The sequence below is a fragment of the Trachurus trachurus genome (genome assembly GCF_905171665.1).
Source record: "Trachurus trachurus genome assembly, chromosome: 14".
NCBI classification, from domain to species: domain Eukaryota; kingdom Metazoa; phylum Chordata; class Actinopteri; order Carangiformes; family Carangidae; genus Trachurus; species Trachurus trachurus.
This window is the reverse complement of record NC_139903.1, coordinates 22,948,563-22,971,699: the sequence shown is the minus strand read 5'-3', so window position 1 is coordinate 22,971,699 and position 23,137 is coordinate 22,948,563. Positions and strand designations below refer to the sequence as shown.

At 40.7% G+C, this 23,137-nt stretch overlaps 1 protein-coding gene across 1 annotated transcript in view; it reads left to right on the top strand.

Moving 5' to 3' along the window:
• The window catches only part of LOC310996952 (actin-binding LIM protein 3-like), a gene marked incomplete at both ends in the record, with an annotated part of 47,548 nt that extends 25,509 nt beyond the window's left edge, over positions 1 to 22,039 (top strand). The window contains 15 exons of the mRNA XM_083986501.1: positions 352 to 410; positions 3,528 to 3,608; positions 4,335 to 4,496; positions 4,626 to 4,655; positions 5,563 to 5,674; positions 5,952 to 6,074; positions 8,055 to 8,105; positions 10,897 to 11,034; positions 11,625 to 11,689; positions 12,042 to 12,183; positions 16,971 to 17,000; positions 20,314 to 20,372; positions 20,697 to 20,777; positions 21,572 to 21,652; positions 21,926 to 22,039. Of these exons, the coding sequence (XP_083842627.1) occupies positions 352 to 410; positions 3,528 to 3,608; positions 4,335 to 4,496; positions 4,626 to 4,655; positions 5,563 to 5,674; positions 5,952 to 6,074; positions 8,055 to 8,105; positions 10,897 to 11,034; positions 11,625 to 11,689; positions 12,042 to 12,183; positions 16,971 to 17,000; positions 20,314 to 20,372; positions 20,697 to 20,777; positions 21,572 to 21,652; positions 21,926 to 22,039 (1,328 nt within the window). The remainder of the gene's footprint in view (positions 1 to 351; positions 411 to 3,527; positions 3,609 to 4,334; positions 4,497 to 4,625; positions 4,656 to 5,562; positions 5,675 to 5,951; positions 6,075 to 8,054; positions 8,106 to 10,896; positions 11,035 to 11,624; positions 11,690 to 12,041; positions 12,184 to 16,970; positions 17,001 to 20,313; positions 20,373 to 20,696; positions 20,778 to 21,571; positions 21,653 to 21,925) is intronic.
• Positions 22,040 to 23,137: the final 1,098 nt, after the last annotated feature.

Sequence of the window (23,137 nt, the reverse complement as noted above, 5' to 3'; positions counted from 1 at the left end):
CAGTCGTCACTGAGATATTTCAGTCTGGGTCAATGTGCTGGACTCACCGACATCATCATCCTCAGAGCTGCTCTCAATATTTTCCCCATTGTCCCCCGTCGTCCTCTTTGTCTGTCTGTGTGGGGAGAGCAGAAGACTTACATGCTCTGTCCTCAGACCAGACACTCCGCCTGCACAGGGTTTACACCCTGCCTCCTGTGTGTGCGCGTTTTGTTGATTGATGTTGATGCACTCCAGAAAGGCTGATCTCCTCTTCATAGGATCCCATAAAACTGTGGCTGCAGCCCACACACAATAAACAAAGTCAACTGAGCTAAAATTGCATGTGTGTGTATGTGTGTGTGTGTGCAGGTTCAGAGGTTTGGCACCCCATGTGTAAAGAAGCAGTTCGGCTGGAGAGAAAACTGAGGGTGAGTGATACTAAAATACCTCCAACCCCTGCCCCCTCCCTCTGTTTCTGTTTCTGTCCTCCGCTTCTCTGCTTCTTCTTTCTCATTCTTGGTTTACAAGCAGCATCACACAGCTCTTTGTATTACAACGCACTAACTAAAACAAAGCTGCCTGTAGCGTTGCTGTAAAGACATGATTGAATATGACATATAACACTTTTGATAACATTTTGTATTTATTGCAATTAGCACAGTTGACGCAGACGAGGTCGTGTTTCCAAACTGGTCTTGTAGCTTTATTTGGCAGAAAGTTCTGTTTTCAAAAAAGCCTTTTATATGAAATATTTATCAGAGCTGTATTTTGGCAGCTGCCTGCCAGCAGCAAGTGTTGTCATAAATCAATGTGGGTTCATCACAAGAGGAAGTTGGGGAGGGTTTAGTAACACTTCAATAATAACACTTACAGTGTTATTATTAAATGCAGTTAAGTTAAAGTGCTGTTCTGCTGAGCTCTCTCATGAACTCAGGGTGTAGTTTATTCTTGACTTACTTATTCAATGGTATTGATTGATGCTGTTTTGTGTCGATGTGAGGTGAGTCATAAAGACAAAGTTCCATTCAGGTCTTGATTTTCATTTCAGTTGCACATTCAGTCACAATCACTTTGTGAAATGTTTTTTATTTTATTTTTCCATTATTAGTTGTTAGGAGTCACTTTGGAAGTAAGAAAAAAGAATCTGTCTCTCAACTTAAATTTGTGCTGTTAAATGGTGCAAATGTATATTCCTAAGTATTACAGTTTTTCTTGATTGTTTACACACATTTTCTGAAAGCATGCCTCATACTCTCAGAACTCTACACACAAATCCAAAAAAACACACACAATGGGCAAAACCCCTCACTTCTCCTGCAAAATGAAACTTTACATTCAAAACAATGTTATTTATTCTCAAAATGCTATTTTAGTCTCAAATGACACACACAAACCATCATATGACTAGACATTTATAAGAACCAGTTGAACACTGATGTGCTCAGTGTAAAACACTATGATGAATGGAAAACACTTCTACTCCATTCATCATAATGACTTAGGTTTTTTCTTTTCTTTTCTTTTTTACAGTAACTACAGACAGTAGGCTATATACAGTTTTTCTCGATTATTTACACACAATTTCTGGTTCTTGAGGGACAATGGCCTCACCATTCAACTCATGCACCAACCCCCTGAACCAAGTCTGCTAAACTACAAGCACAATTCCTGCTTTACACTCAATTTGCAGTTCTATAACACACTTTTTTCAAAACACTACACACAATTCTCTGCATTTGGCACAATTTTCATGAAGAAAATCTCTTGTTTTCACGAGTAACACACTGTTATTCAATATTCTAAAGTTAGTTTCCCTACTATGCACACTGACTCATCACATGGGCAAACACCTGTCACACAGTTTAGCATTTAGCAAAAAAGGGCAACATAACAGGCAGTGATGGACTGACACCAAAAAGAGAGAAACCAAACAGAGAGGCCACACAACACAAACACACACACACATACATATAGCAGTGATCATAATGATGATGAGAAAAGAAAATGCATTGATCGTCACACGACCACCTCGGTCGCGTCTTCACGCATTTCATTTGTTACGGTGCATTTGAGTGTTCTGAGTATAAAAACAATATTCTAAAATATTTTACAATACATTTATATAGCCTACTGTCTGTAGTTACAGTAAAAAAAAAAAAAACCTAAGTCATTATAATGAATGGAGTAGAAGTGTTTTCCATTCATCATAGTGTTTTACACTGAGCACATCAGTGTTCAACTGGTTGTTATAAATGTCTAGTCATATGATGGTTTGTGTGTGTCATTTGAGACTAAAATAGCATTTTGAGAATAAATAACATTGTTTTGAATGTAAAGTTTCATTTTGCAGGAGAAGTTAGGGGTTTTGCCCATTGTGTGTGTGTTTTTGGATTTGTGTGTAGAGTTCTGAGAGTATGAGGCATGCTTTCAGAAAATGTGTGTAAACAATCGAGAAAAACTGTAAATGTTTTGTAAAATATTTTAGAATATTGTTTTTATACTCAGAACACTCAAATGCACCGTAACAAATGAAATGCGTGAAGACGTGACCCAGTTGGGTGTGTGACGATGCAGCCGTGCTGATGTGACCACAAAAAAAAAAAAAGAGTCGGTCAGGGTCAGCTGGTTTACGGCCGAACAATTTTGAAAGACTGAACACATAATTTTGATGGGATGAGACTACTGTGACATGTACCTCACCTAGTAGAGCAGCACTCTTTGTAGTCAAAGACTTTGTTCTAGTCTAGGTTCAAATCCTTCCATCGACATGCAATTTTGGTGATCAATGCCTTTTCTTTTCTCATCATCATTATGATCACTGCTATATATACTGTATGTGTGTGTGTGTGTGGCCTCTCTCTCTGTTTGGTTTCTCTCTTTTTGGTGTCAGTCCATCACTGCCTGTTATGTTGCCCTTTTTTGCTAAAGCCCTGATTGCTAATTGTAAAACTGTGTGACAGGTGTTTACCCATGTGATGAGTCAGTGTGAATAGTAGGGAAACTAACTTTAGAATTTTGAATAACAGTGTGTTACTCGTGAAAACAAGAGATTTTCTTCATGAAAATTGTGCCAAATGCAGAGAATTGTGTGTAGTGTTTTGAAAAAAGTGTGTTATAGAACTGCAAATTGAGTGTAAAGCAGGAATTGTGCTTGTAGTTTAGCAGACTTGGTTCAGGGGGTTGGTGCATGAGTTACATGTTGAGGCCATTGTGCCTCAAGAACCAGAAATTGTGTGTAAACAATCGAGAAAAACTGTAAAAACTTGTGATATTTGTGTATGTTAAAGAATACAGTATGCTGTATAGGTTTGTGTTTTTGTTGTGTTTAACAAATCTAATAATCATCAATATTAAAAAAAAGAAGAAGATTAATACAGGAAACTGCTGTTGCCTAGAGATGAGATTTTGAGATTTATGTGCTATGACAAATCGATGACATTATGTATGTGTGATTTTTTTTTTTTTAATGACATTATCATTTCTTAAAGATTCCACCAGCTGTCTGTATCTGACCTTTGACCTCCGGTTTGCATCTCCCCTTGTAGCTGAGGCGCACCTCTGAGACGGCGTCCATTTCTCCTCCGGGCTCCTCTCCTCTCCTCGGATCTCCTCACCGGCTCATCTGTGTGAGTAGCCGGCGCCCGCCGTTGCTGTGGTAACGACATCACCGCCACAGTTAGGCCCCCTTCAGCTGTCACTGTCACAGCCCGTCAATCAGATATAAACAACAGAGACAGAAGAGAGAGAGGCCTGGATTTCCCTGAAAGCTCATTCTGTCTGTGCTGTCTGTCTCCGAGCAGACTCCATCATCCGTCCGTCTGTTTCCTCACTTTGCTGTTAATAGTGAGATGTCTCTCAGCTTTAAAAGCCTTTTCGGAGTCCCATGTAATGTAATTAATTTAATGTAGGCTATTTAATTTGATTTTAATGGCTCAAAATATAAAAGTGCTATCACACTCAAAAATAAAAGTCTTAAGATCAGACATACTTAGTCTTTGTCAAAATATACTTTTACACTTGACACACTTTGGTTTCTATTTTTGGTTTTATTTTCTTTTTTCTGTTCTCTTGGCAACTTGTCACACTAATTTACAGCACTTTGTAACTGTAACTGAAATGTGGTATAAGGATAAAGTTATAGTTATAATATTATGATTTTTTTTTAAAGCCTTCACACAGGAAACAGGTCTTTACATTGTCATTAAACAGGCTTCGTCTCTGTTTTTATGTGTGCCACCATATTTGTTATCTTTGTTGTGTATTTTGACATCCCTCTCTCGTTCTTTCTGATTTGCTATTTGTGTCCACTCCTCTATTTATGACTCCATGACTCCATTTACTCTCTCTCTCAGTCGAAGGCTGATGGAGATGTTCTGGGCTATAAGCAGCTGGCGGCTCTGCCCAGGGTCAAAGCCATATATGACATCCAGCGGCCCGACATCATCCCTTATCAGGCCGACCATGCACACCCAAACCTCCCGGACGACACTCTTGAGCGGTTCAGCTGTGGGCAGGTACGCACATAAACACACAATCAATACAAGAGAAACAGCATTAGACAACTCTGATCCTGACAAACTCCTCTGACAACTCTCTGTGATAATAATCAATAATATTTTATTTTCACTCCCCCTCTCATCCAGTCGTTGGGCTCCTTATCACCCTATTCTCATGTAAGTGCTCCACCCTCTGTACCTCTCTGTCCAGCGGATGACATGTGTGCCGATGTGCAGATCAGTAATGCAATGAGTGCTTCTAGTTAATCAATAAATCATTGCAAGTTAATGTTTAAATTTAAAAACATGGATAGATTAACTGTCTGTAGCAATGAGCAGCAGTCTCCTCATCTCTGTCCTTAGAAATCTCAGTGTCCCACCTCCATAGGTTTCTTGTGTAATAAGCCATCAACTCAACAGCAGATGATTTGAGTGAGTTCTGCACAGTGAAGTGAACTATCAATTAATACATTTATTTTGCATTTCAAAAAAACTTGGACCAGTGGATCTAATCTACAGAAAAGTTTCAGATTTCTTATTGCTGATTAATTAACAATTAATTTGTAATTATGGTAGGAAAAGTCGTTTTTTCAGATAAAACAAAACATGATACAACATGACTAATGGACCTCAGAGATGCTGGTAGATGTAGTTTTTAACCTCCACACAGAACCATGCTACAGTAGCTGCTGTTTCCCCACTGCTTCTAGAGACTCTACTAAACTGAGCTGACGTCCTGCAGCACACACACATGATATTGATCTTCTCTTCTGACTCTTGGAAAGAAAGTAAATTTAAGAATACCCCGCAAATTGCCAAACTAGTGTAGTGTACTGTAATTTAAGGACTGTAATGCTCCACAACATTCACACATCACTGACCACATATCCTGCAAGTGTGTGTGCGTGTGCGTTTGTGTGCACTAAGAGGATTGCCAGCAGCACATGCACAATATAGAATATTAAACAGTTTTGCAAGTGATTAAAATTGTGTTTCGGAAGGAGACCTGTGTCATCTAATGAATGGCATTTTGTAAATGAAAATGCATTACCCTCTCTCCCTCTCTCTCTCTCTCTCTCTATAGGATGTGTTGGACGGTGTGGAGTTGAGAACGAGGCGTTCCTCCAGCTCAGCCTTCACCGACTCTCCTGCGCACAGTCGTCACGGAGGTTCCCCACTGCATTATTATCTCCCCGGTAATGCACCCACTCACCCACTCACCCCAGAGACACGCACACACACACACACAGTATTTAGGTAGAAAATATAAGAGTCTTCACGGGGGACATGTGCTAACTCTGTGTTTGGGTGCAGCAGAGTGTCATGTCCCAGAATTCCCAGCAGCATCTCAGAACGACACAGGACACGGGACACACACGTAGTTCATGAGTTCATGGTGGTCTTCCTGCTGGAGGACAGTTTTTTGCCTCATGCTTTGGTTTCTCTCACTGTGATTGGCTGCGCTGACTGCAGGCAGTGAGAGTGGCAGGAGTTCACCCTATTACAGTCAGCCAGAGCCCCGGTGTGCCACACCCACCACCACCACCACCACTACTACCACCACCCTCCAAGCCCCCAAGCATTTCCATGTGCCAGGTAGGCCGTCATCCGTGTACCGCTGATACTAACACCAACCTCCCGACATCAAACCAACTCACCTCCCAATATTCTCCTACACTGCACCGTGTGTGTTGCCTTCGTGGACACGTAAGACTCTAGATGAATCATTAATCATCTAATCCCAGGTGATGCTGTGATCTGATGTCACTCCTCCTAACCAACACCCCAACCTGCATCCTGACCCCAGATCCACATCAGCTGCATAAACCACACACAACCACCGTGATTTAAGTTTGTTATAAGGGCTGAGATGATTAGACAAATGCAAGAAAATTAAACAGCAATGATTTTTTTCAACTTCTTATTTCAGTCCAGCAATAATATCCTACAAAACAGTCAAATGTTCAGTGACAGCGCATTTGAAAAGTCCAACATCTGGCCAATTTCCATGGGAGATGGCATATCATTATTCAGATAAGGACAACAAGAGGGAAAATATAACGTATAGGAGGCATCTACACATACATTTTATAGCATCATATAGATAGAGGTGTAAATGTGTGCATAGATACAGTACACATCTACATATAAATGTAGATGTACACATATGTATACATTTATTGTTTTTTCCCCATCAGTTGAAAAATAATGTATGTATTGGGAATGAAAATGAAAAATTCTGTTGAAAATAAATTCCATATTATAGATCTACAGTATATCATCATTGATTTTCACTGTCATTTTTTAAGATGCCAAAACTTTTTCAGGTTCTAGTTTGTAAAATCTGAGAGCTTTCACGCTGAATATTTAAATACTGTGTATTGCCTAAACAATATATGACAGCTGAGATTAGTTGATTGTGAAAATGATCATGAATTAACTGAGGTCTTTGTAAACAGGAAAATGTACTGTAGTCATCTTCTCTTCGGTGTCATGTGTGTACTTGAGCTCTGGAGCGTTTCAGCCCTTTAATCTAACAACTAATACCTATTCATTTTATTTACACACTCCATCAACTCGCCACCCCCGTCGCGTCGGCGCCCGTCTCCCGTCTCCCCCTTGAACGTTCCCTCCGTCTTTTTTCCCCTCCGCTTTCCTTCTCACCACAAACGGTTGCGTTTGGTTCCCCTCCATCACTCCCTCCTCCTTCAGTCCATCTCTCGCTGCACGCTCCCTCTCTGCGACTCTTCCCAGGCTGTTGTTCCTTGCCAGCCCTGCGACAGCACTCCCATCATGCTTTTCAGCACAGAGCAAAATGAATTTGGTGGATGCTTTTATCCAGAGTGCCTTAGAGTATCACAAGTGTGTATAAATTTAGTGTGGTTGGCCTGTTGGGAGTCGAACCCCCAACTTCGCTCTGTGCAGTACTTTGAAGAATTTTTACAGCATTTTTTTTTACTTCGTAATTTTGTTATGTTAATGTGAGTTGTAATTTATTGTTTTCAATTTTCTCTTAATATGTTGTTGTGGTGCTTTTTCAGCACTCAGAGATAATGATTGCACAGAGCTGCAGGCCACCATGTGCTCCTGGCTTTTCCCTATTCTCCACTGTATCTTTTCCTTTGCCTCTCCATCCAGGCCTCTCTCCACCCTTCAACTGCTCTCCTTCCTCTCCTTTATTCCTGAGCCATCTGCTGCTCTTTCCTGTAATAAGCCTGTGAATCGGCATTAATCAGCCTCTCTGCACGTCAGTCAGGTTGTCTGGATGCACGGCACCGCCCCCATGGTAGCACTTTATTACATCTGCTGTCAGCTTTATGGTTAAGAAGACCATAAATGTATACAACTAATTTGGTGGGACGGGATGAATAAAGGAACCCAGATTCAATTTAATCTCCTCTCCTCTCCTCTCCTCTCCTCTCCTCTCCTCTCCTCTCCTCTCCTCTCCTCTCCTCTCCTCTCCTCTCCTCTCCTCTCCTCTCCTCTCCTCTCCTCTCCTCTCCTCTCCTCTCCTCTCCTCTCCTCCTCCTTCTTTTATCTTTCTGCCACTGACCTTCTTTTTGTTTTTGTTCTCAGCCTCTGAAGAAACCAACATCTACAGGAAACCCCCCATCTATAAGAGACATGGTTAGTCGATTCCTCAAAGTGCTGTGTGTTTTAAATATCCTCTGACAGGCTGTCTACCTGTCAGCCAGGTGGATGCTGCGAACATCATCAATGCTTCCTCAGTGTGAAACGTGCTTCTGCTTGTCTGACGTAATCAATAAGAAAAGATCTGAGGAAGAGCCTGAATGACATTTTCTCTCAATCTAACATCTGGTGCTTCTGATGACATTCAGACCTTCTCTCTTTTATGAAAACAGGAAATAGTCAGAGAAGAGGTTGCAGAGTCTGTGGAGTGAATAGAAGACCAGATTGTCCAGTGTTTAGAAAAACCATCTTATTCTGTCATTAAGTCTGAATATGAAGTGTAAACTGTACCATTGCAAGGCATGGTCACAATCAATTTTGATCAGTGATTAATTTAAAGGGTTAGTTCAACATTTTGGCAAATTGGCCCATTGCCATAATCCCTTTAGTTTTAGGAGTAGGTTCATTACCTTTAATTGCCGGTGCAAGCTATTTTTAGAACGGCAGAGCAGAGCCGTGAGCTGCTCAGAGCTACGCTATGGAGGCTAATGGGATTTCTTGGTTTCCCTCATCAAACTCATCAAATACACAACCCAACAACTCCAAATGCTCTTGTGCACAAGTTGTGACCTGCACGTTCACCACGTTATGAGATAATAACGGAATGTTACGAGACAGAGTTGTTTTCGAGGTAAATTCATGCAAAACTGTAGATGCGCGTTCCCATCGGGGGAAGTTTTTCGGCAAGCAGTCTCTGCATTTGCCTCAAAAACAACTCGTAACAGTGCGTTATCTCATAGCGTGGTGAATGTGCAGGAAACAACTTGTCTGCGAGAGCGTTTTGGAGTTGTTGAGTTGTGTATTTGATGAGTTTGATGAAGGAAACCAAGAAATCCCATTATCCTCCACCTCCGTAGCGTAACTCTGAGCAGATCGCGGCTCTGCTCCGCCATTCTAAAAATAGCTTGCACCGACAAATAACAGTAACAAACCTACTCCTAGGCCTATACCTAGGGAGTATGGCAATGGGCCAATTTGCCAAAATGTCAAACTATCCCTTTAATAATTTATCAGGAAAATGCTGAGTGTGCGCAGGTTTCAACCTCTGAAAAATGTTCTGTCATTTGATTTTAAATATCTTTTGGTTTTTGAGTGTTTAGCAGACAATAACAACAATACAGTTTCTTAGTCAGTGTTTCTGTTGTTGCTACAGCTACACTCACTCAGTCTCCGTCACAGTGGGCCACCTACCCAGTTTTAGTGCGTTGGGAATCCCAGGCTTCATGTCACATTTGGGAAACAAGACAACTTCATTGGCTCATGGGAGAGAGTGGTTTTGATCGGTGGATCCCTCAGGGTCAACCACTAATTAGAGGGTTGGTGGCCACGTCTCCAAGTGTCCTTGGGCCAGATCAGTGTATTAGTGAACGGGTGAATGTGACAAGTATTGCAAAGTGCTTTGAGTGGTCAGGAGGACCAGACAGCGCTGTGTGACTTTATAAACCAAACTAAACTGAAGTGGTGTGGATAGTTTCGGCCTCATCAGAATTGAGCTTGAAGTGATTCAAGAGGCGATGTAAAACTAAGAGAGGCAGTGCCAAACACTGTGAGAGTGTGGGTGATCCATCAGCGCTCTGATGCCAGGCAGGACAGAGTTACAGTTCCTCAGAAACACCTCAGGATGATTTACGCTTCGCAACAAAGTGCTGACAAACCTCTCTCTCTGCGGTCTGAGGAGGCAATCTTGAGATCTGGGCTGTATGCAGGAATTTAGATTTACAGCATGAATCACTTATAGAGCAGTTTTCATATTAGTGCACCATAATCGGGCGTATATACCACATATTCCGTGTCTCAGTGTATGTCACAGTCAGACCTAGCTGCACCTGAAATACCCAAACTCCAGGACGGGTTTGTTTCTGTTAACAGAGGAGGGAGCTGAAGATTTTGAGGCCAACATGAATGTTGTTGATATCAGCTTCTATGGCATGAATTATCTGATGCTTGGCAAAAATCCATGTTGTCTGATTTATGTTTTTTCTATTGGCACATATCATCAGGATGTATATAAGGTGACTTTGGACAGAAACATGGATGTATTCGTTTTATCTCATCATATCAAGGAAAAACATTTCAAAAGTCACCTTTCTCCTCCTAGAAAATGTGTAGGTTTATTGTCCAAAGACTAAAAGTCACCTTCCCGGGTCTATAGCATCCCTCCTCTTCTCTTAAATTTCCTGTTACTCTTTTCACAGGCCGATTAAAGCTAAAATGCCATGAGCAGCTTTCTAAAAGATATTTCATTCACTCTGTCACGTTACACAATTCTGTATCTGCACACAAATTAAACTTCATATTTGTTACAATTCAATTTTTTTTCATATTTCACACCACTAACCAGATTCCTACCACCTCTCTGCATTATTAATAGCTTTGCTTTTTTACTAGGAGTTGTATATCATATCCCATCCCATTTTCTTTGACCTCCTTTCTGTTCTCTGCTTCCTTGTATTTGATTCATCTCCTCCCTCCTCCCTTCCCTGCTGTGCCCTCTTATTCCTCCTCCCAACCTCTCACACCCATGTTGGTCAAACCGTGAGGCAGTGAGAGAAGCATCCTCTTGTTGCTGCTCAACTGTTGACTTTCCTCTTCTGAGAGCCTTGTTGTCATATCAACCATAGCAAATCCACTGGATAAGGTTCTGTCATCACTAATGTGAAAAAATGTTGAAAATGTGTCTTTATTAAAAAAATACATTTTTCTCTTTCTCTGATTGTCTTTCCTCCAGATGTCTCGGCCTCTCCAACAGCCAACAAGAGTAAAACCAACGAGAATCTCATCAACTCCTGTCGCCTGTCCTCCTCCAACTGTAACAGCATTTATCACCCAGGCTCCAACTACTACCCTTACACTGGCTCTCCAAAAGGTAGTTAGTGTTACCTCTGCACACACAACATACAGTACACACACCTACAGTATACAGTAGGTGCCTCCCATATGCAAATTAAGTATGGTATAGTATGTATAAGTGCCTTATTTGACATTATATAAACATGAAATAAAAGCACATATATAAAACTTGTATAACCTGTTAGAATAAGGAACAGTTTCATATACTGACTTCAATGTCAAGTCTGAATTTCAAACCATGTTCATTTTGTGAAGATGGACATATAAATGTATAAAAATGTTAATTGTATGTTGTTTAAATAGACTCACATATAAGTCAGACAAATATCATCTATATTTTTGATATGTACACATACACATTTTAGAATAGATAGTTAAAACCGTGTATCCTTGAGATGTATCTCATGTATGTGTAGGTAACACAAACTTTACATAAAGAATAAGAGCTCTCATTTTAAAAAGTTTGACCTCTTTTCATTTCACTTAGTTTCATGTCCCATTTCTGCCTTTTTCTTCCTTTGTCTCTTTCTTTCTTTCTTTCTTTCTTTCTTTCTTTCTTTCTTTCTTTCTTTCTTTCTTTCTTTCTTTTTCTCTCTCTCTCTCTAGTCTCCAGAGTGAGGAGGTTTTCATCTGGAGGAGAGGAGGATGGCTGGAACCACAATATCAACAAGGTAAGACAGGAAGACACCCTCCTGCTCCTTCCTTTGTATTTTAAGTGTGTGTGCGTGTGTGTTAATATTTAATGCGGCAGTTAATTAAATGCTTTTTTCCAACCTCACCCAGTGGACATGACACAAAGTGCTGTGCTCCTCTCTCCTCCTTCCTCTTTCACCACATTTGCATCCCTCTGCCTGTTCCTACAACAACTGGACTGTATCACGTCTCCTCCTGCATTATTCCAATACCATGTATCAACCTACACATCTCTTCCACTCACTCGTCTTATCGCTCCTTCTGTCTCTCCCTTTGCCCTCCTCTTCCCTCCTCTGCTTGTCCTCCTTCTCCCTCCTGTCCTCCCTGCAGGGGATTGGAAGGTTGATCCTGAAGGAGGAGATGAAGGCGCGGTCAGGTTGCCACGACAATGACCAGTGGGGGAGCAGACGTAGTTCCCGCTGTAGCAGCAAGGAGGCGTTGAACAATCTGGGATACGGGTCCCTCAATGGCTGTAAGTGTGTGTGTGTGTGTGTGCGTGTGCGTGTGCGTGTGCGTGTGCGTGTGTGTGTGTGTGTGTGTGTGTGTGTGTGACTGCACGAAAAAAGCTACACTGATAAACCTTGCAGGCCCATATATCATCTGATGTTATCTTATTATGGATATTTTGTTGTCAGAGTATCAGTCGTTAAAGGTCATTTCCAGTCATAATCAATGTTTACCTCAGATATCAGGTCACCTATATGATCAGTTCATTTCATACCATCCATACTCCCAACTGCAGCGTGTGGATGTTTATATTCGTTTTTGTTCGTTTTTTTCAATGTTCATTAATGGGCTCCGGACTAATTTTGAAAGTGTTCTGTGGTCACAAGTAACGTCCTTTTGATCATGATTTAAATTTTAAAATTCGCTTTACAATTAAATTAAATTAAATGCGGCTTCCGCATTGTTCCTTTCCAGGTGAGAGAACACAACAGTAGAGGGACTCTGAGCGAGGCGCTTGTCCTGGAGTGGACCATTTTTTATTATTCTTTATTTAGGCCAAATAGTTAGCTAGCTAAAACAAAATGGTGAACATGGTTAAACACTTTTTAGCATGTGGCTCGAAGCACTACTGTGCTACAGTATAGTTTGACTTCAAAGTCGTGTTCCTAGGCAGAGTCGTGATACATGCCTGAGACAGTAAGTTATCACATTTTACATTACACTTACTTACATTTTATTACACTTACATAATATATTTGTTTGCTTGATTCTCCTTGTGTTTTGTAGAAGTGCTGCATATAATGATATAAAGTGGTCACTTAAAATGCATGGATATCAAAGTTTCCCATGTGCACACTGATGTAGACCATCCTCATCCAAAACATTTAAATTTAATAATTTTGCAAACACTTTTATCCAAAAGTGCCACATCTATTTAATAAATGCAAGAAGATTATAATAAGGAAGTGCATCAGAAGATGGATTTATTGTCCTGCAATTCAAACTTACCTTAAAGGTAAGTTAAGGTACCCTGTATGTAGATAGCTTCATGACAACAGTGCCACTTATTAAAAACAATAAAGGTTCTTTAATGTTTACATGGTACTGCTCTACCTAAGCTTATCCTCCAAAATAAGGAGTGGTAGAATGGTAAGGGGTAAACATGAGGTAGGTGGTGACTCAGGCAACTCTCCATTCTGTTTTTACATTGTGAAGTGTATCAATGAAAGAACAGATTAAATGTCTTATAGGGCAATAAAGAAAACGTTCTGATTTCATCCTGAAGAATTTGGCTCTGAAAGTCTAATGTGCTAGGGAAAGTATGTAGGAATCTGTTCACGGGAAGGAAGTAGATTCAGCTTTAAAAGTGTGGGTCAAGTTTATTTGATTTGTAAACACTCAGACAGTCCAGCTTGTATTAGGTTTGAGCTTTAGAGACAGGGCTGAAATAAGGATCAGATTTCATTTGAGGCAGCAGTGATGACTGCTCTGAGGTGCTGAAGGTTAGAGGTTAGGAAATAAATAAACTCACCTTTATTGGAGGATTTTGCACGTCTAGTTGTGATGCTGAGCAAGCCTTGGCGTGGGGGGTGGAAGGCCCTCGCCTCTGTATTAACTCTCATTGATCCCGTTGCTCATTGCATTCAGCACGTGTAGTGGCGAGACAAAGATGGAGAGACTCACAGAGAGGATGAGAGAGTGTGTTTAGGTGTAGGTCAAAAGAGAGGGTGTTACCGAGAGAAAGAGAGAATGAGACAGAGGGTGAATTAGAAGTAAAGAGAGAGGGAGGGGAGAGGCTAAAGCAATTTGGAGCTGTTCAGAGAAGATGTATGACATGAAGCCTGGAGGTAAATCAGGGTCTGAAAGCGGAGGAGAGAGAGGAAAATAAGCTATGTGGACGCGGAGGTCAGACAGAGAGAGAGGTGGAGATAATGTGTGTGTTCACTGCTGCGTAATCACTGTGGGTTTATAGTGTCTGCTGTTATTATACTGATTAGAAAAATCCTGAACAGGGTGTCTTTATCTGGTCTTCAGAAGAAGCCACTTCCAATACGGGATGTCCTGGATTTCATATAAAGGCGACACGGCCTCGGACAAAATTAACTGGTCCATTTTCTTAGCCGTGTTAGCATCACTCTCTCACTCTCATCATTTTGATCTCATTTCAATAGCTGCCTCACAAACAGCTATAAGATTTGGTAAAAGCGCTCGTGCTTAGTGCCACCATGAGGTTGGGTGGATTGCTGTTACAGTAATACACTCATGTCCCCTGCAGGATGAAGTGTTACAACGTTTCCCTCTGGCTTTGTTATCAAAATAAAAATTCCAGCAAAACTATAGAAATTCCCATCAGCTTCAATTGTTAAAGCTGGGGTAGGCAGGATTTATTTTAAAAACAAAATATGAACTTTTTTTCCTCTGTTTTCCCATTCAGCTATCAGTAAAGAAAGGTCTGTGTGTTTGGGGCGATTACAGTATTTCTCTATGTCTCTGTATGCAGCAGCCTGAAAAGCCTACAGCTCCCAGTATCTTTGAACAATGAAATCTATTCTGGTCTGGGGGTTTCTGATTTGTTGAGGGGCTGGCCCTACTCTGTCCTCCCTACTGTATTTGTTAGGACAGAGTACCAACCAATTTGGAACCCTCAAACCAGAATAGATTTGATTGGTCAAAGATACAAACAAAACAAATCCTACCTACCCCAGCTTTAAGTGCTAATTAGCAAATGTTAGTCCTCTGAATGCCAAATAAACGTACTGACCAGAAACGACCCTTATAGGACAATCCCCCATTCTATAACACACATTGGAAACAGTAAGGGTTAAGACGGTCTGTTGGGCTCGCCATCAACACATTTTATATTATGTGGCATCTTATTTTTTTGATGCTTAAAAAGTTAGCATCAAAACGTTTTAATTGATGGCTCCGATCATGAGGGGCATATTCAGGTTATCACTACAAGGCTGTTGTGGATGTATACTGTTGCTTAAAAGTCAAGACAATCTCATTCTTTCAGATTTATTCATAGAGTAAAAAACCCTTATCTTATATTGGGATCAATAGGGTAATATTGCTGATGGTAAACATGCCCGCTAAGGTTAGCATGTTAGTTCACTGTGTTAAAGTGCACCCTTACAGAGCTGCTAGAAGCTGCTCTAGACTTTAAATTGTGACAATAAAATTAGACATTTTAAATGTTAAGTCAATTCTGTATACCCCCTTCTTGTGGCCTAAGGGTGTGATTATGTTTCATCAGAGAGAAATAAGCGATCAGGAGCGGCAGCACAGTCCAGTGGGACGGTGCCGTAAACATACATTTTTAACATAAGTGGCCTCAGTATAAACAATGATGCTGCGTGGCTGTTCCCTGTGTTGCTTCATATTTTATATGGTGTGTAGGTCTTAATGGCAGTTATGTCTACATGATAATGCAGTTAGGGGGCATATCCCCACACAGCTGATGTTTTATACATGTCCCCTAGCAGCTGGCCTTCTTTATTTCCCTTCCACCGAAAACTCATTTCGGTTTACTGTTTGTTCTCAGACTTTAACCATGTGGCAGGTTTATGTTCTCTACTTGTTCATGCTTACATAGTCCAACAGACTCTAATCTGCATTTGCACTCACAAAACAAGGAAATCAAGAACCCACTTGTATTTAAAGTGGCTATAATGATGTTTTTGATGTGCAAAAGTGAAAGGGGTCAGTTTCTGTTTAGCTACTTCACTGTTCTGGTTTATTCTCACCGCTCTCATCACATTGTTTCTGACTGCAGCAGGTTGCTGTTTTCAGCACAATACAAACCCAGTGTGCACATACACACTGCCTGCTCAGCAGCAAACAGCAGACAGACATGGTGAGAGACCGGCTGCTGAACATTTAGCAGTGAAAGAGCCAGATGTTCCCCTCAGACGCTGGTAAAGACAAAAACAACGTTAGTGGTTTGTTATCAGGTTTACCATATATCGGTAACACTTCACAACTATAACTATGCATTACTAAGCGTTTGTTTATTTAATTAATCATTTATAATAACATTCTTCCTATTTTGATATTAATAATGTAATTTATAAATGTTTAACTCTTGATTAATAAATGCTGATTCATTATGAGCTTAATGTTAAAAGTTAAACATAATAAATTCGTTTATAAGTGTGTTTGAATTACATACTGACTACTTTCAAATGATGAATTTTGTGTTTAATAATGCTTACCTAATTCTTAATTATCAACTTCAAAGGGAGGGATGTGTCAATGTTGTGTTCACATCTTGTTTTCACTGCTCCCAATGGACCAAAGATAAATACAAATCAGTTCTTTAATGCCTTTAAACGAAGTAAGATGTTCCATTATTTATGACCCTGTGTTTACACATTGCACACAGATGAATGTCTTTTTCATGACAGTCTGATTCAACAGGTTTTGTTATATCAGCTTCAGGACATTTCTGCATTTATCTCTCACCACGTTAAAAGTTTATTTTTATCTGGAAATAAAGCAGTTTTAGTTTCCCTGTGTAAACAGCATTATGGCATGACATATAACAGAAATACATCACATTTCAGGTGTCTTATGTTGTTTATAAACTTGACGTCTATGGTTTAAGCACCGCTAAAACACAGACATTAGCCTAGCCTGTGGCAGAAATGCTGCTACAGTAGATCTATATTTAAAGACAGCGCGAACATGATCTTTTCTTTGTTAATTTTATGTTTTTGGAGCAAGGGAGTCAGTCATAGCCATAGGCAAAGTGTTTTGTGTTAAGTTTTTGTCTCACCCTTCTCCACTCTGCTGTCTCTCTTGTGTCCTCAGCTCCCAGGTCTGTCTGCAGCGCTGACAGCGGTGAGTGTGTTTTGATCTCTGGGGTGATGTTGACACAGCAGGCCACCTTCTCTCTGATCCTCCTCATCCTGTAGCTTCTGCTGTGACAGCAGCATAGCTTCAAGTGGGAGATCCTTATCAACACACACACACACACACACACACACACACACACACACACACACACACACACACACACACACACACACACACACACACACACACACACACATGCACTGTGGGTCACATGAGGAAAGTTGAATGGTGTATTTATCAGCTTTTCTTTAGCTGCAGCTCTGACCCTGGATCAGCAACTTGAAGCCCTCAGCCATCTGTTTCACAGCCTGCAGTTACACTCTGCATTTTATGTGAATTTTGAATGTAAAAACAAGATTTATTTCATGCAATCATATCCTCCACTCTTGGCCTTAAAATTCCCATAATGCATCTCTTACGGCTTAGCACCATGTTTTCCTCCCTTCGTCGTCTCTGTGCTGCTCTGGTAACAATTTTAGCCCATTAACATCACATCTTGGCCCCATGTTTTTCTTTGAACATCATGAAAATACATTTCTGCACAAATAAACCAAAACTGATGAGTAACTTGCTCCAGAACCATAACTGTCAGAATGCAAGCATGCAACAGTAACTTTGAGGCAGTGCTTGTACTACAAATACTTTGATAAATGAGATGCTTATGCCAGTAGTTTTCACACAAGCTGACATCACTTTTTATGAAACAGCTTTATTTCTGAGACACACACCGTGGCTCATCTACGAGGCTGTATCACATTCCTTGTTGCGAGGGAAAGAGTACAGTAGACGACAAACTCATTATAGTACAGTAGCGCCACACACGGCCTGGATTCCGCTGCATCATGGTGTTAAGTCTCAGCTCTGTAATTTAATTCCTCACAATGCCAGGGTGAACAAGAGAGAGGGAGAGAGAGAGGGTGAATGAGAGAATAAACAAAGTGAGATAACAGAAGAGAGAGGGAGGCAGAGAAAAAAGAAGAGGAAGAATGGATGATGAAGCCAAAGGAAGAAGGAGTGAGAATAGCAGATAGTGAAGGAGAGCCAAGTTGAAGTAGAGGAGGGGGTTGGTGTGACTCCACTGCCCCCTGCTGCTTTAGCTGCAGCGGTGCACACTAGATGCTTCAAGAGGATGCTGGCGGTTGCCAACGGTTACAAGCGAGCTACAAACACACTGGAGGAGTGACAACAAAAGGGAAATGCGATTAAAAGAAAATCATATTACAGAGTGTGGTGTTGTTGGCTTGAGAGTCTGGTCTGTTTCTGTGGGTGGATGAACTGTACTTGTGGTTGGTGAGGGTGTCGATACAAAAGCCTGCAGCTGAAGTAGCACCTCCGGACAGCTTAAACTGAAATATGTTCAGTCATCCCAGGCCACAGGTGCAGTGTTTGTGGAGGCACTGATGGTTTGCTTCCAAGATGTGAGTCTGACTTTGCTGCTGTCGCTGTGTGAAGCTGCAGTATCTGGCTGGAAAAACCTGCTCCCTGCAACGTAATGTCCTCTGGAGCTGTGTGACAAAGACAATTATTAAGAACTTGTTTTTATCTTAAGAAGCTGTCAGAAAGGAGCTGTGGTCTAAGATGTTGCTCACATGTTGGAGGCACCTGGGATGTCTTCATGTGTTGTTTACTGTACAGCAACAGTGATGTGTGCAGGACCAGTTTGAAATAGCATGCACACTTCATTGCACACTAACACAATAGACATAATACACAAGCTAGTGTGGACAAATATGAGCATAATTACACATTTATAATCGACTGTACACAAAACTTCTTTTTTTCTTTTCCTCCCATAATCCTCCTCTTATTCAATCTTGTACGGTGGCCCTTAGAGCTCAATCCTGAGCTCAATACTGAATAAACAAACATCTTCATGTTGTAGGTCTGTAGGTTTTTTTTGATTGTGCTTTGATTTTTTGCAGTGGGTGTGGTAGCAAATTACAGTTTTTCTCAATTGCTAAAACACTAAACCCTGTTGTCTGAACCAAATTCTCAGTTGCCTGAACCAACTGATTGAATCAGTCACTCTTTTGTCAAAACCATCAGCACTTTTCACCTGTTTAGACACATCTTACCAACACATTTTCATTGTGATGCACCTGTGTTGCATAATGCTGAGCACAGGTGGCAAAAGTCAAACACAAGTAAAGCACAAGTTTCACCGGTTGAACACAACAACTCAAAATTGATCACACTTGTGTCCAATGATGTGAGGGCACATATACTGTAAGCTAGTTCAGGATGAAGTCCTGTGGCCTGATCCAGTACAGAGAAATGATGCTGTGGCTGAGTTATGCACTTCTCATTTCTATATTTTTGTACTTTATTTTTTATGTAGGTTTACTGTATACAAGTGCTAAATGCTCAAGATTTCTATTTGTTTTTGTACTGTACAAGTGCTACATGTAAAATGCACAGGATTTCTGGTTTTTGTACTTTTTTTTACTTTTTTTTTTTTTTTTTTTACAGTACTGTACTACATAAGTGCTAAATGCACAGGTTTTTTGTTTTGCAAGAGGAGAAGATGAGAGACGACAGGGTGAAGGAAGAAAGGAGGGAGGGAGGGAGGGATGAACTGGGAAGAAAAAAGAAGAAGGAAGGAAAAGGGGATGACATGGATGTGGGGAGGGAGGGAGGAGGGTGGAAAGAAAGGGAAGGAGAGAAGTGCTACAGTGTAAATGCACAGGTTTTTTGTTTTGCAACATGCATTTAGCCTACAGTGAACGATAAACATTTATTTCTACAGCTTCATGTGCTGAGCATTGTGTTTTCTATTTTTCTATGTAGTGTTTAGTGACTGCTCAGTAGTGTTTTTAATTTTGATTGACTCGGGGCACGATTTGACAACAAAGTTCAGTTTTGGGCACAGATTGAACTGTTTTGAGGTGAAAGTTTGGTTTTGCAAGAAGAGTCTGAGGTTTTGTGAATGTAGCTTGAAAATTGGGGTATGTGTTCACAGTTCAGAGAAAATGAGAGAAGCTTTCGAAAAATGTGTCTTAGCAATCGAGAAAAACTGTAAGATGTCTCCTGAATTTACAGAAGATTTTTGCATCTTAATTAATATAACTATATACTATATTTATAATTTCTATACACTGTATGCATATAGAAAATGTGCTACTTGTAATATTTAATAATGTTTTAAAATAGCAATATTTTCAAGGTTGTAAAGCCTTTTGTCCAATAAATGTGAAATTACATAAAGGTCTGCGCTTTTCACTCTCTTAGTAATTATTTGTATTAGTCTGTGTTTGCCTGTGCTAATGTGTACATTTTTTTTGTTCATATTTGTTCTCAGACTCGTACATTGCAAAATCGGCCTCGTTGCCAGGTTATGGCAAAAATGGACTGAACAGGGTGAGCAGTCATGATTTCTGTTTTGTAAGTGTGTCCTTGTGTGTGTGGGTGTGTGTGCGAGAGAGAGAGAGAGAATAAGACAGGCATGGCCTTTCACTAAACTGTGAGCTATGGCAACGCCCTTCATTTGCCACTGAACCTTTAAAAGTCATTTTTATCAGTTTACTTCCTGAGGCCAACTCCGACGTCAGCTGACGTCTGGCAAGATATCGATGTGAGATAAAATCAGAGATGTAACCGTTTATCTGCTGTGCCGGATCCATTATAATGAAGTAATGCATTGTCTTGACCTGTGTTTGCTCAACTGGTCTTGTGTTGTTCCAGCAGCCTGGGAGTGCGGGTGCAGATTATTACCAGTATGACAGCAGTAATGCAGTTAATTGGCAGATCAGAGGTAAGCTTATAGTACAGATTTAGTCTGCTTAACCTTAATTCTTCTAGTTTTCTCCTGATTTACTTTGCCCGCCTGATTCATATAATTCACTGTTGTTCAGCGTGTGTGCAGCAGTGACGTGCAGCCGAGGTGTCAGTGAATGCAGCAGCTCAGATAACTCACAGCTGTATCTCTCGTCTTTTTTCTTTCAGAGTACAAGGTAAGATCCTCTCACCAGAGCCACTGAAGTGTGACTGAGCCGAGACTGAAAGGTCTGGATCAGAGGATGATAGATAAGGATGATGATGTGTGTCCTGTTAAAGTTCACACTGAGTGGTGAATCCATCTCACTCACCCACTTGACCCAGTGTAATTTTGTGACGCTCATTTTATCAACGCAGGTAAAAAAAAAAATCCTCTTCTAGGTTTTCCAGGGAATTAGTCACTGCAATGTTTCAACCCATCATTGTGTGGAACTCATTCAGGAATAGTTTGTTTTATTTGCAAAAACATTTTCTCATCATCTATATGAGGAAGGAATTGGGGCTATTTTCAAATCAACTGTTTTTATGTGGTGTGCAGCCTCATTAAAACTCCTCTCTCTTTATTCATGAAAAAAGGGAAGAAAATAATTTAAAGATTTTTTTTTTCATTTAAAGAAAGAGATTTGTTTTACATGTATTTATTGTAGCCCCTGCCAATAGTGTCATTACTGCATGTGACCACTGGAGGGTGACAGAAATGAAAAATATCTCCTCATCGCAATGAATTAGTGAAATAGCAATAATAATCATAATAATAATTTCAGTGTTTATTTCTGTGTTAGATCTACCCATATGAAGCCCTGGTGGTGTCTGTCAGAGGGCAGCAGCGTCTCCCCAGTGACGTGGACCGAGCCAGACTGGAGGTAAACTGGTAACAATTGCCTCGCTGCTCCTATACATCAACACGCTGATGACGATGTCACAACAACAACAACAACACTAAAATCCACATGTAGACCCTATAAAGTGTGGTATGCAGTGAGATAACCTTTCAAAGAGCCTTAAGAAGTGAAGAAATTGCAGATTTCGTGGTCTCCTAGATGTTCTCACCTTTGACAGCGTTTTTTCCTCCAAGATTTTATGAATGTATCATAACATTTTCTGACCCACTCCTTCTCCATCTCCTCTCCTCACAGCGTCACCTCTCACCAGAGGAGTTCTACAGAGTCTTTGGCATGTCCATGTCTGCCTTCGACCGTCTTGCTCAGTGGAAAAAGAACGAACTAAAGAAACAGGTGCGACTGTTTTGAGTGAATGATGCCACAGGGACAGTCTGACCCAGTGCAGTCCAGACCTAGTGTATCAGTGGAAGAGGAAATTGAGGGGAAAAAGTCTCTCTTCCATTAAGGTGGCAAGAGCAGGGCCGCTGGACCCGACACAGGCCTCCTGCTCTTGACAACCTTAAACTAGTGTGCGCTTGGACCACTTAAGCAATACCGACCAAAATGGGTCAAGTGATGACTTCCTGATTCAGCAGATAAGTCACACTGGAGCTGACAAGTCCACAAGTAAGGTGAGGTGCTGTCTGCTTCTCCCTCTCCTGCCAGCAGATGGTGGTGTGTGAACACGAGCATCACGCTGGCAGTCCGACATCACACTGTGACGGTCTGCCACAGTTTAGGAAAGTGGCTCCCTCACATACACTGGTATGTTAATGGAGGGAGTCACAAACACAAACAGAATCTTTGTGGCTCATAAAGCTGACAGGACAAGCAGACCAGCGTAGTGTGACAGTCACTGAGCATGATGTACACATGGTGTTTTTATAATGTGCTAACACTGAAACCAAAAGTTTTCCTCTTTTTTTTTTTATTGCGGGCATGCGTTTGATTTTTGATATTTGAAGCCATATGGTTGTTTAGAGTTGATTTCTATGAATAGACTGTACGGTTCTCTGAAGTGTTTTCTTTTTTTAAAAACATGATGTGGTTGCAAGGTTTAATGTGAATGACCTGTGTCATGGTTGCAAGCTCAGAGATGTTAGATACAGTATGGTTTAGGAACCAGGTTTGAATGTGAAAGACACTTTAAAATATGGTATTTATCTTTCACTTATTTTATTTCAAGATTTTTTTGTCAGCTTGTACTTGCAGCTCAGAATTTCATCTGCTTACAATTAAATCAGACTGAAAAGTGTGTGCGTGTGTTTGTGAGAACGGCAAATGACTTGTAAAGGAGGGAAGGAAGGATGGAGGAAAGGAGGAAGGAACAAGGGAAAGAATGTGTGGAAGGGTAAACAAAGAAAGATGCAAGCGGAAACCGCTCACAAAGAAAACCGAAAAAGATTAGACAAGTCTTGCAGACGGAAAGTGTGAAGAAAGGATTTGTGTTTGTGACAGAGGGGTGTG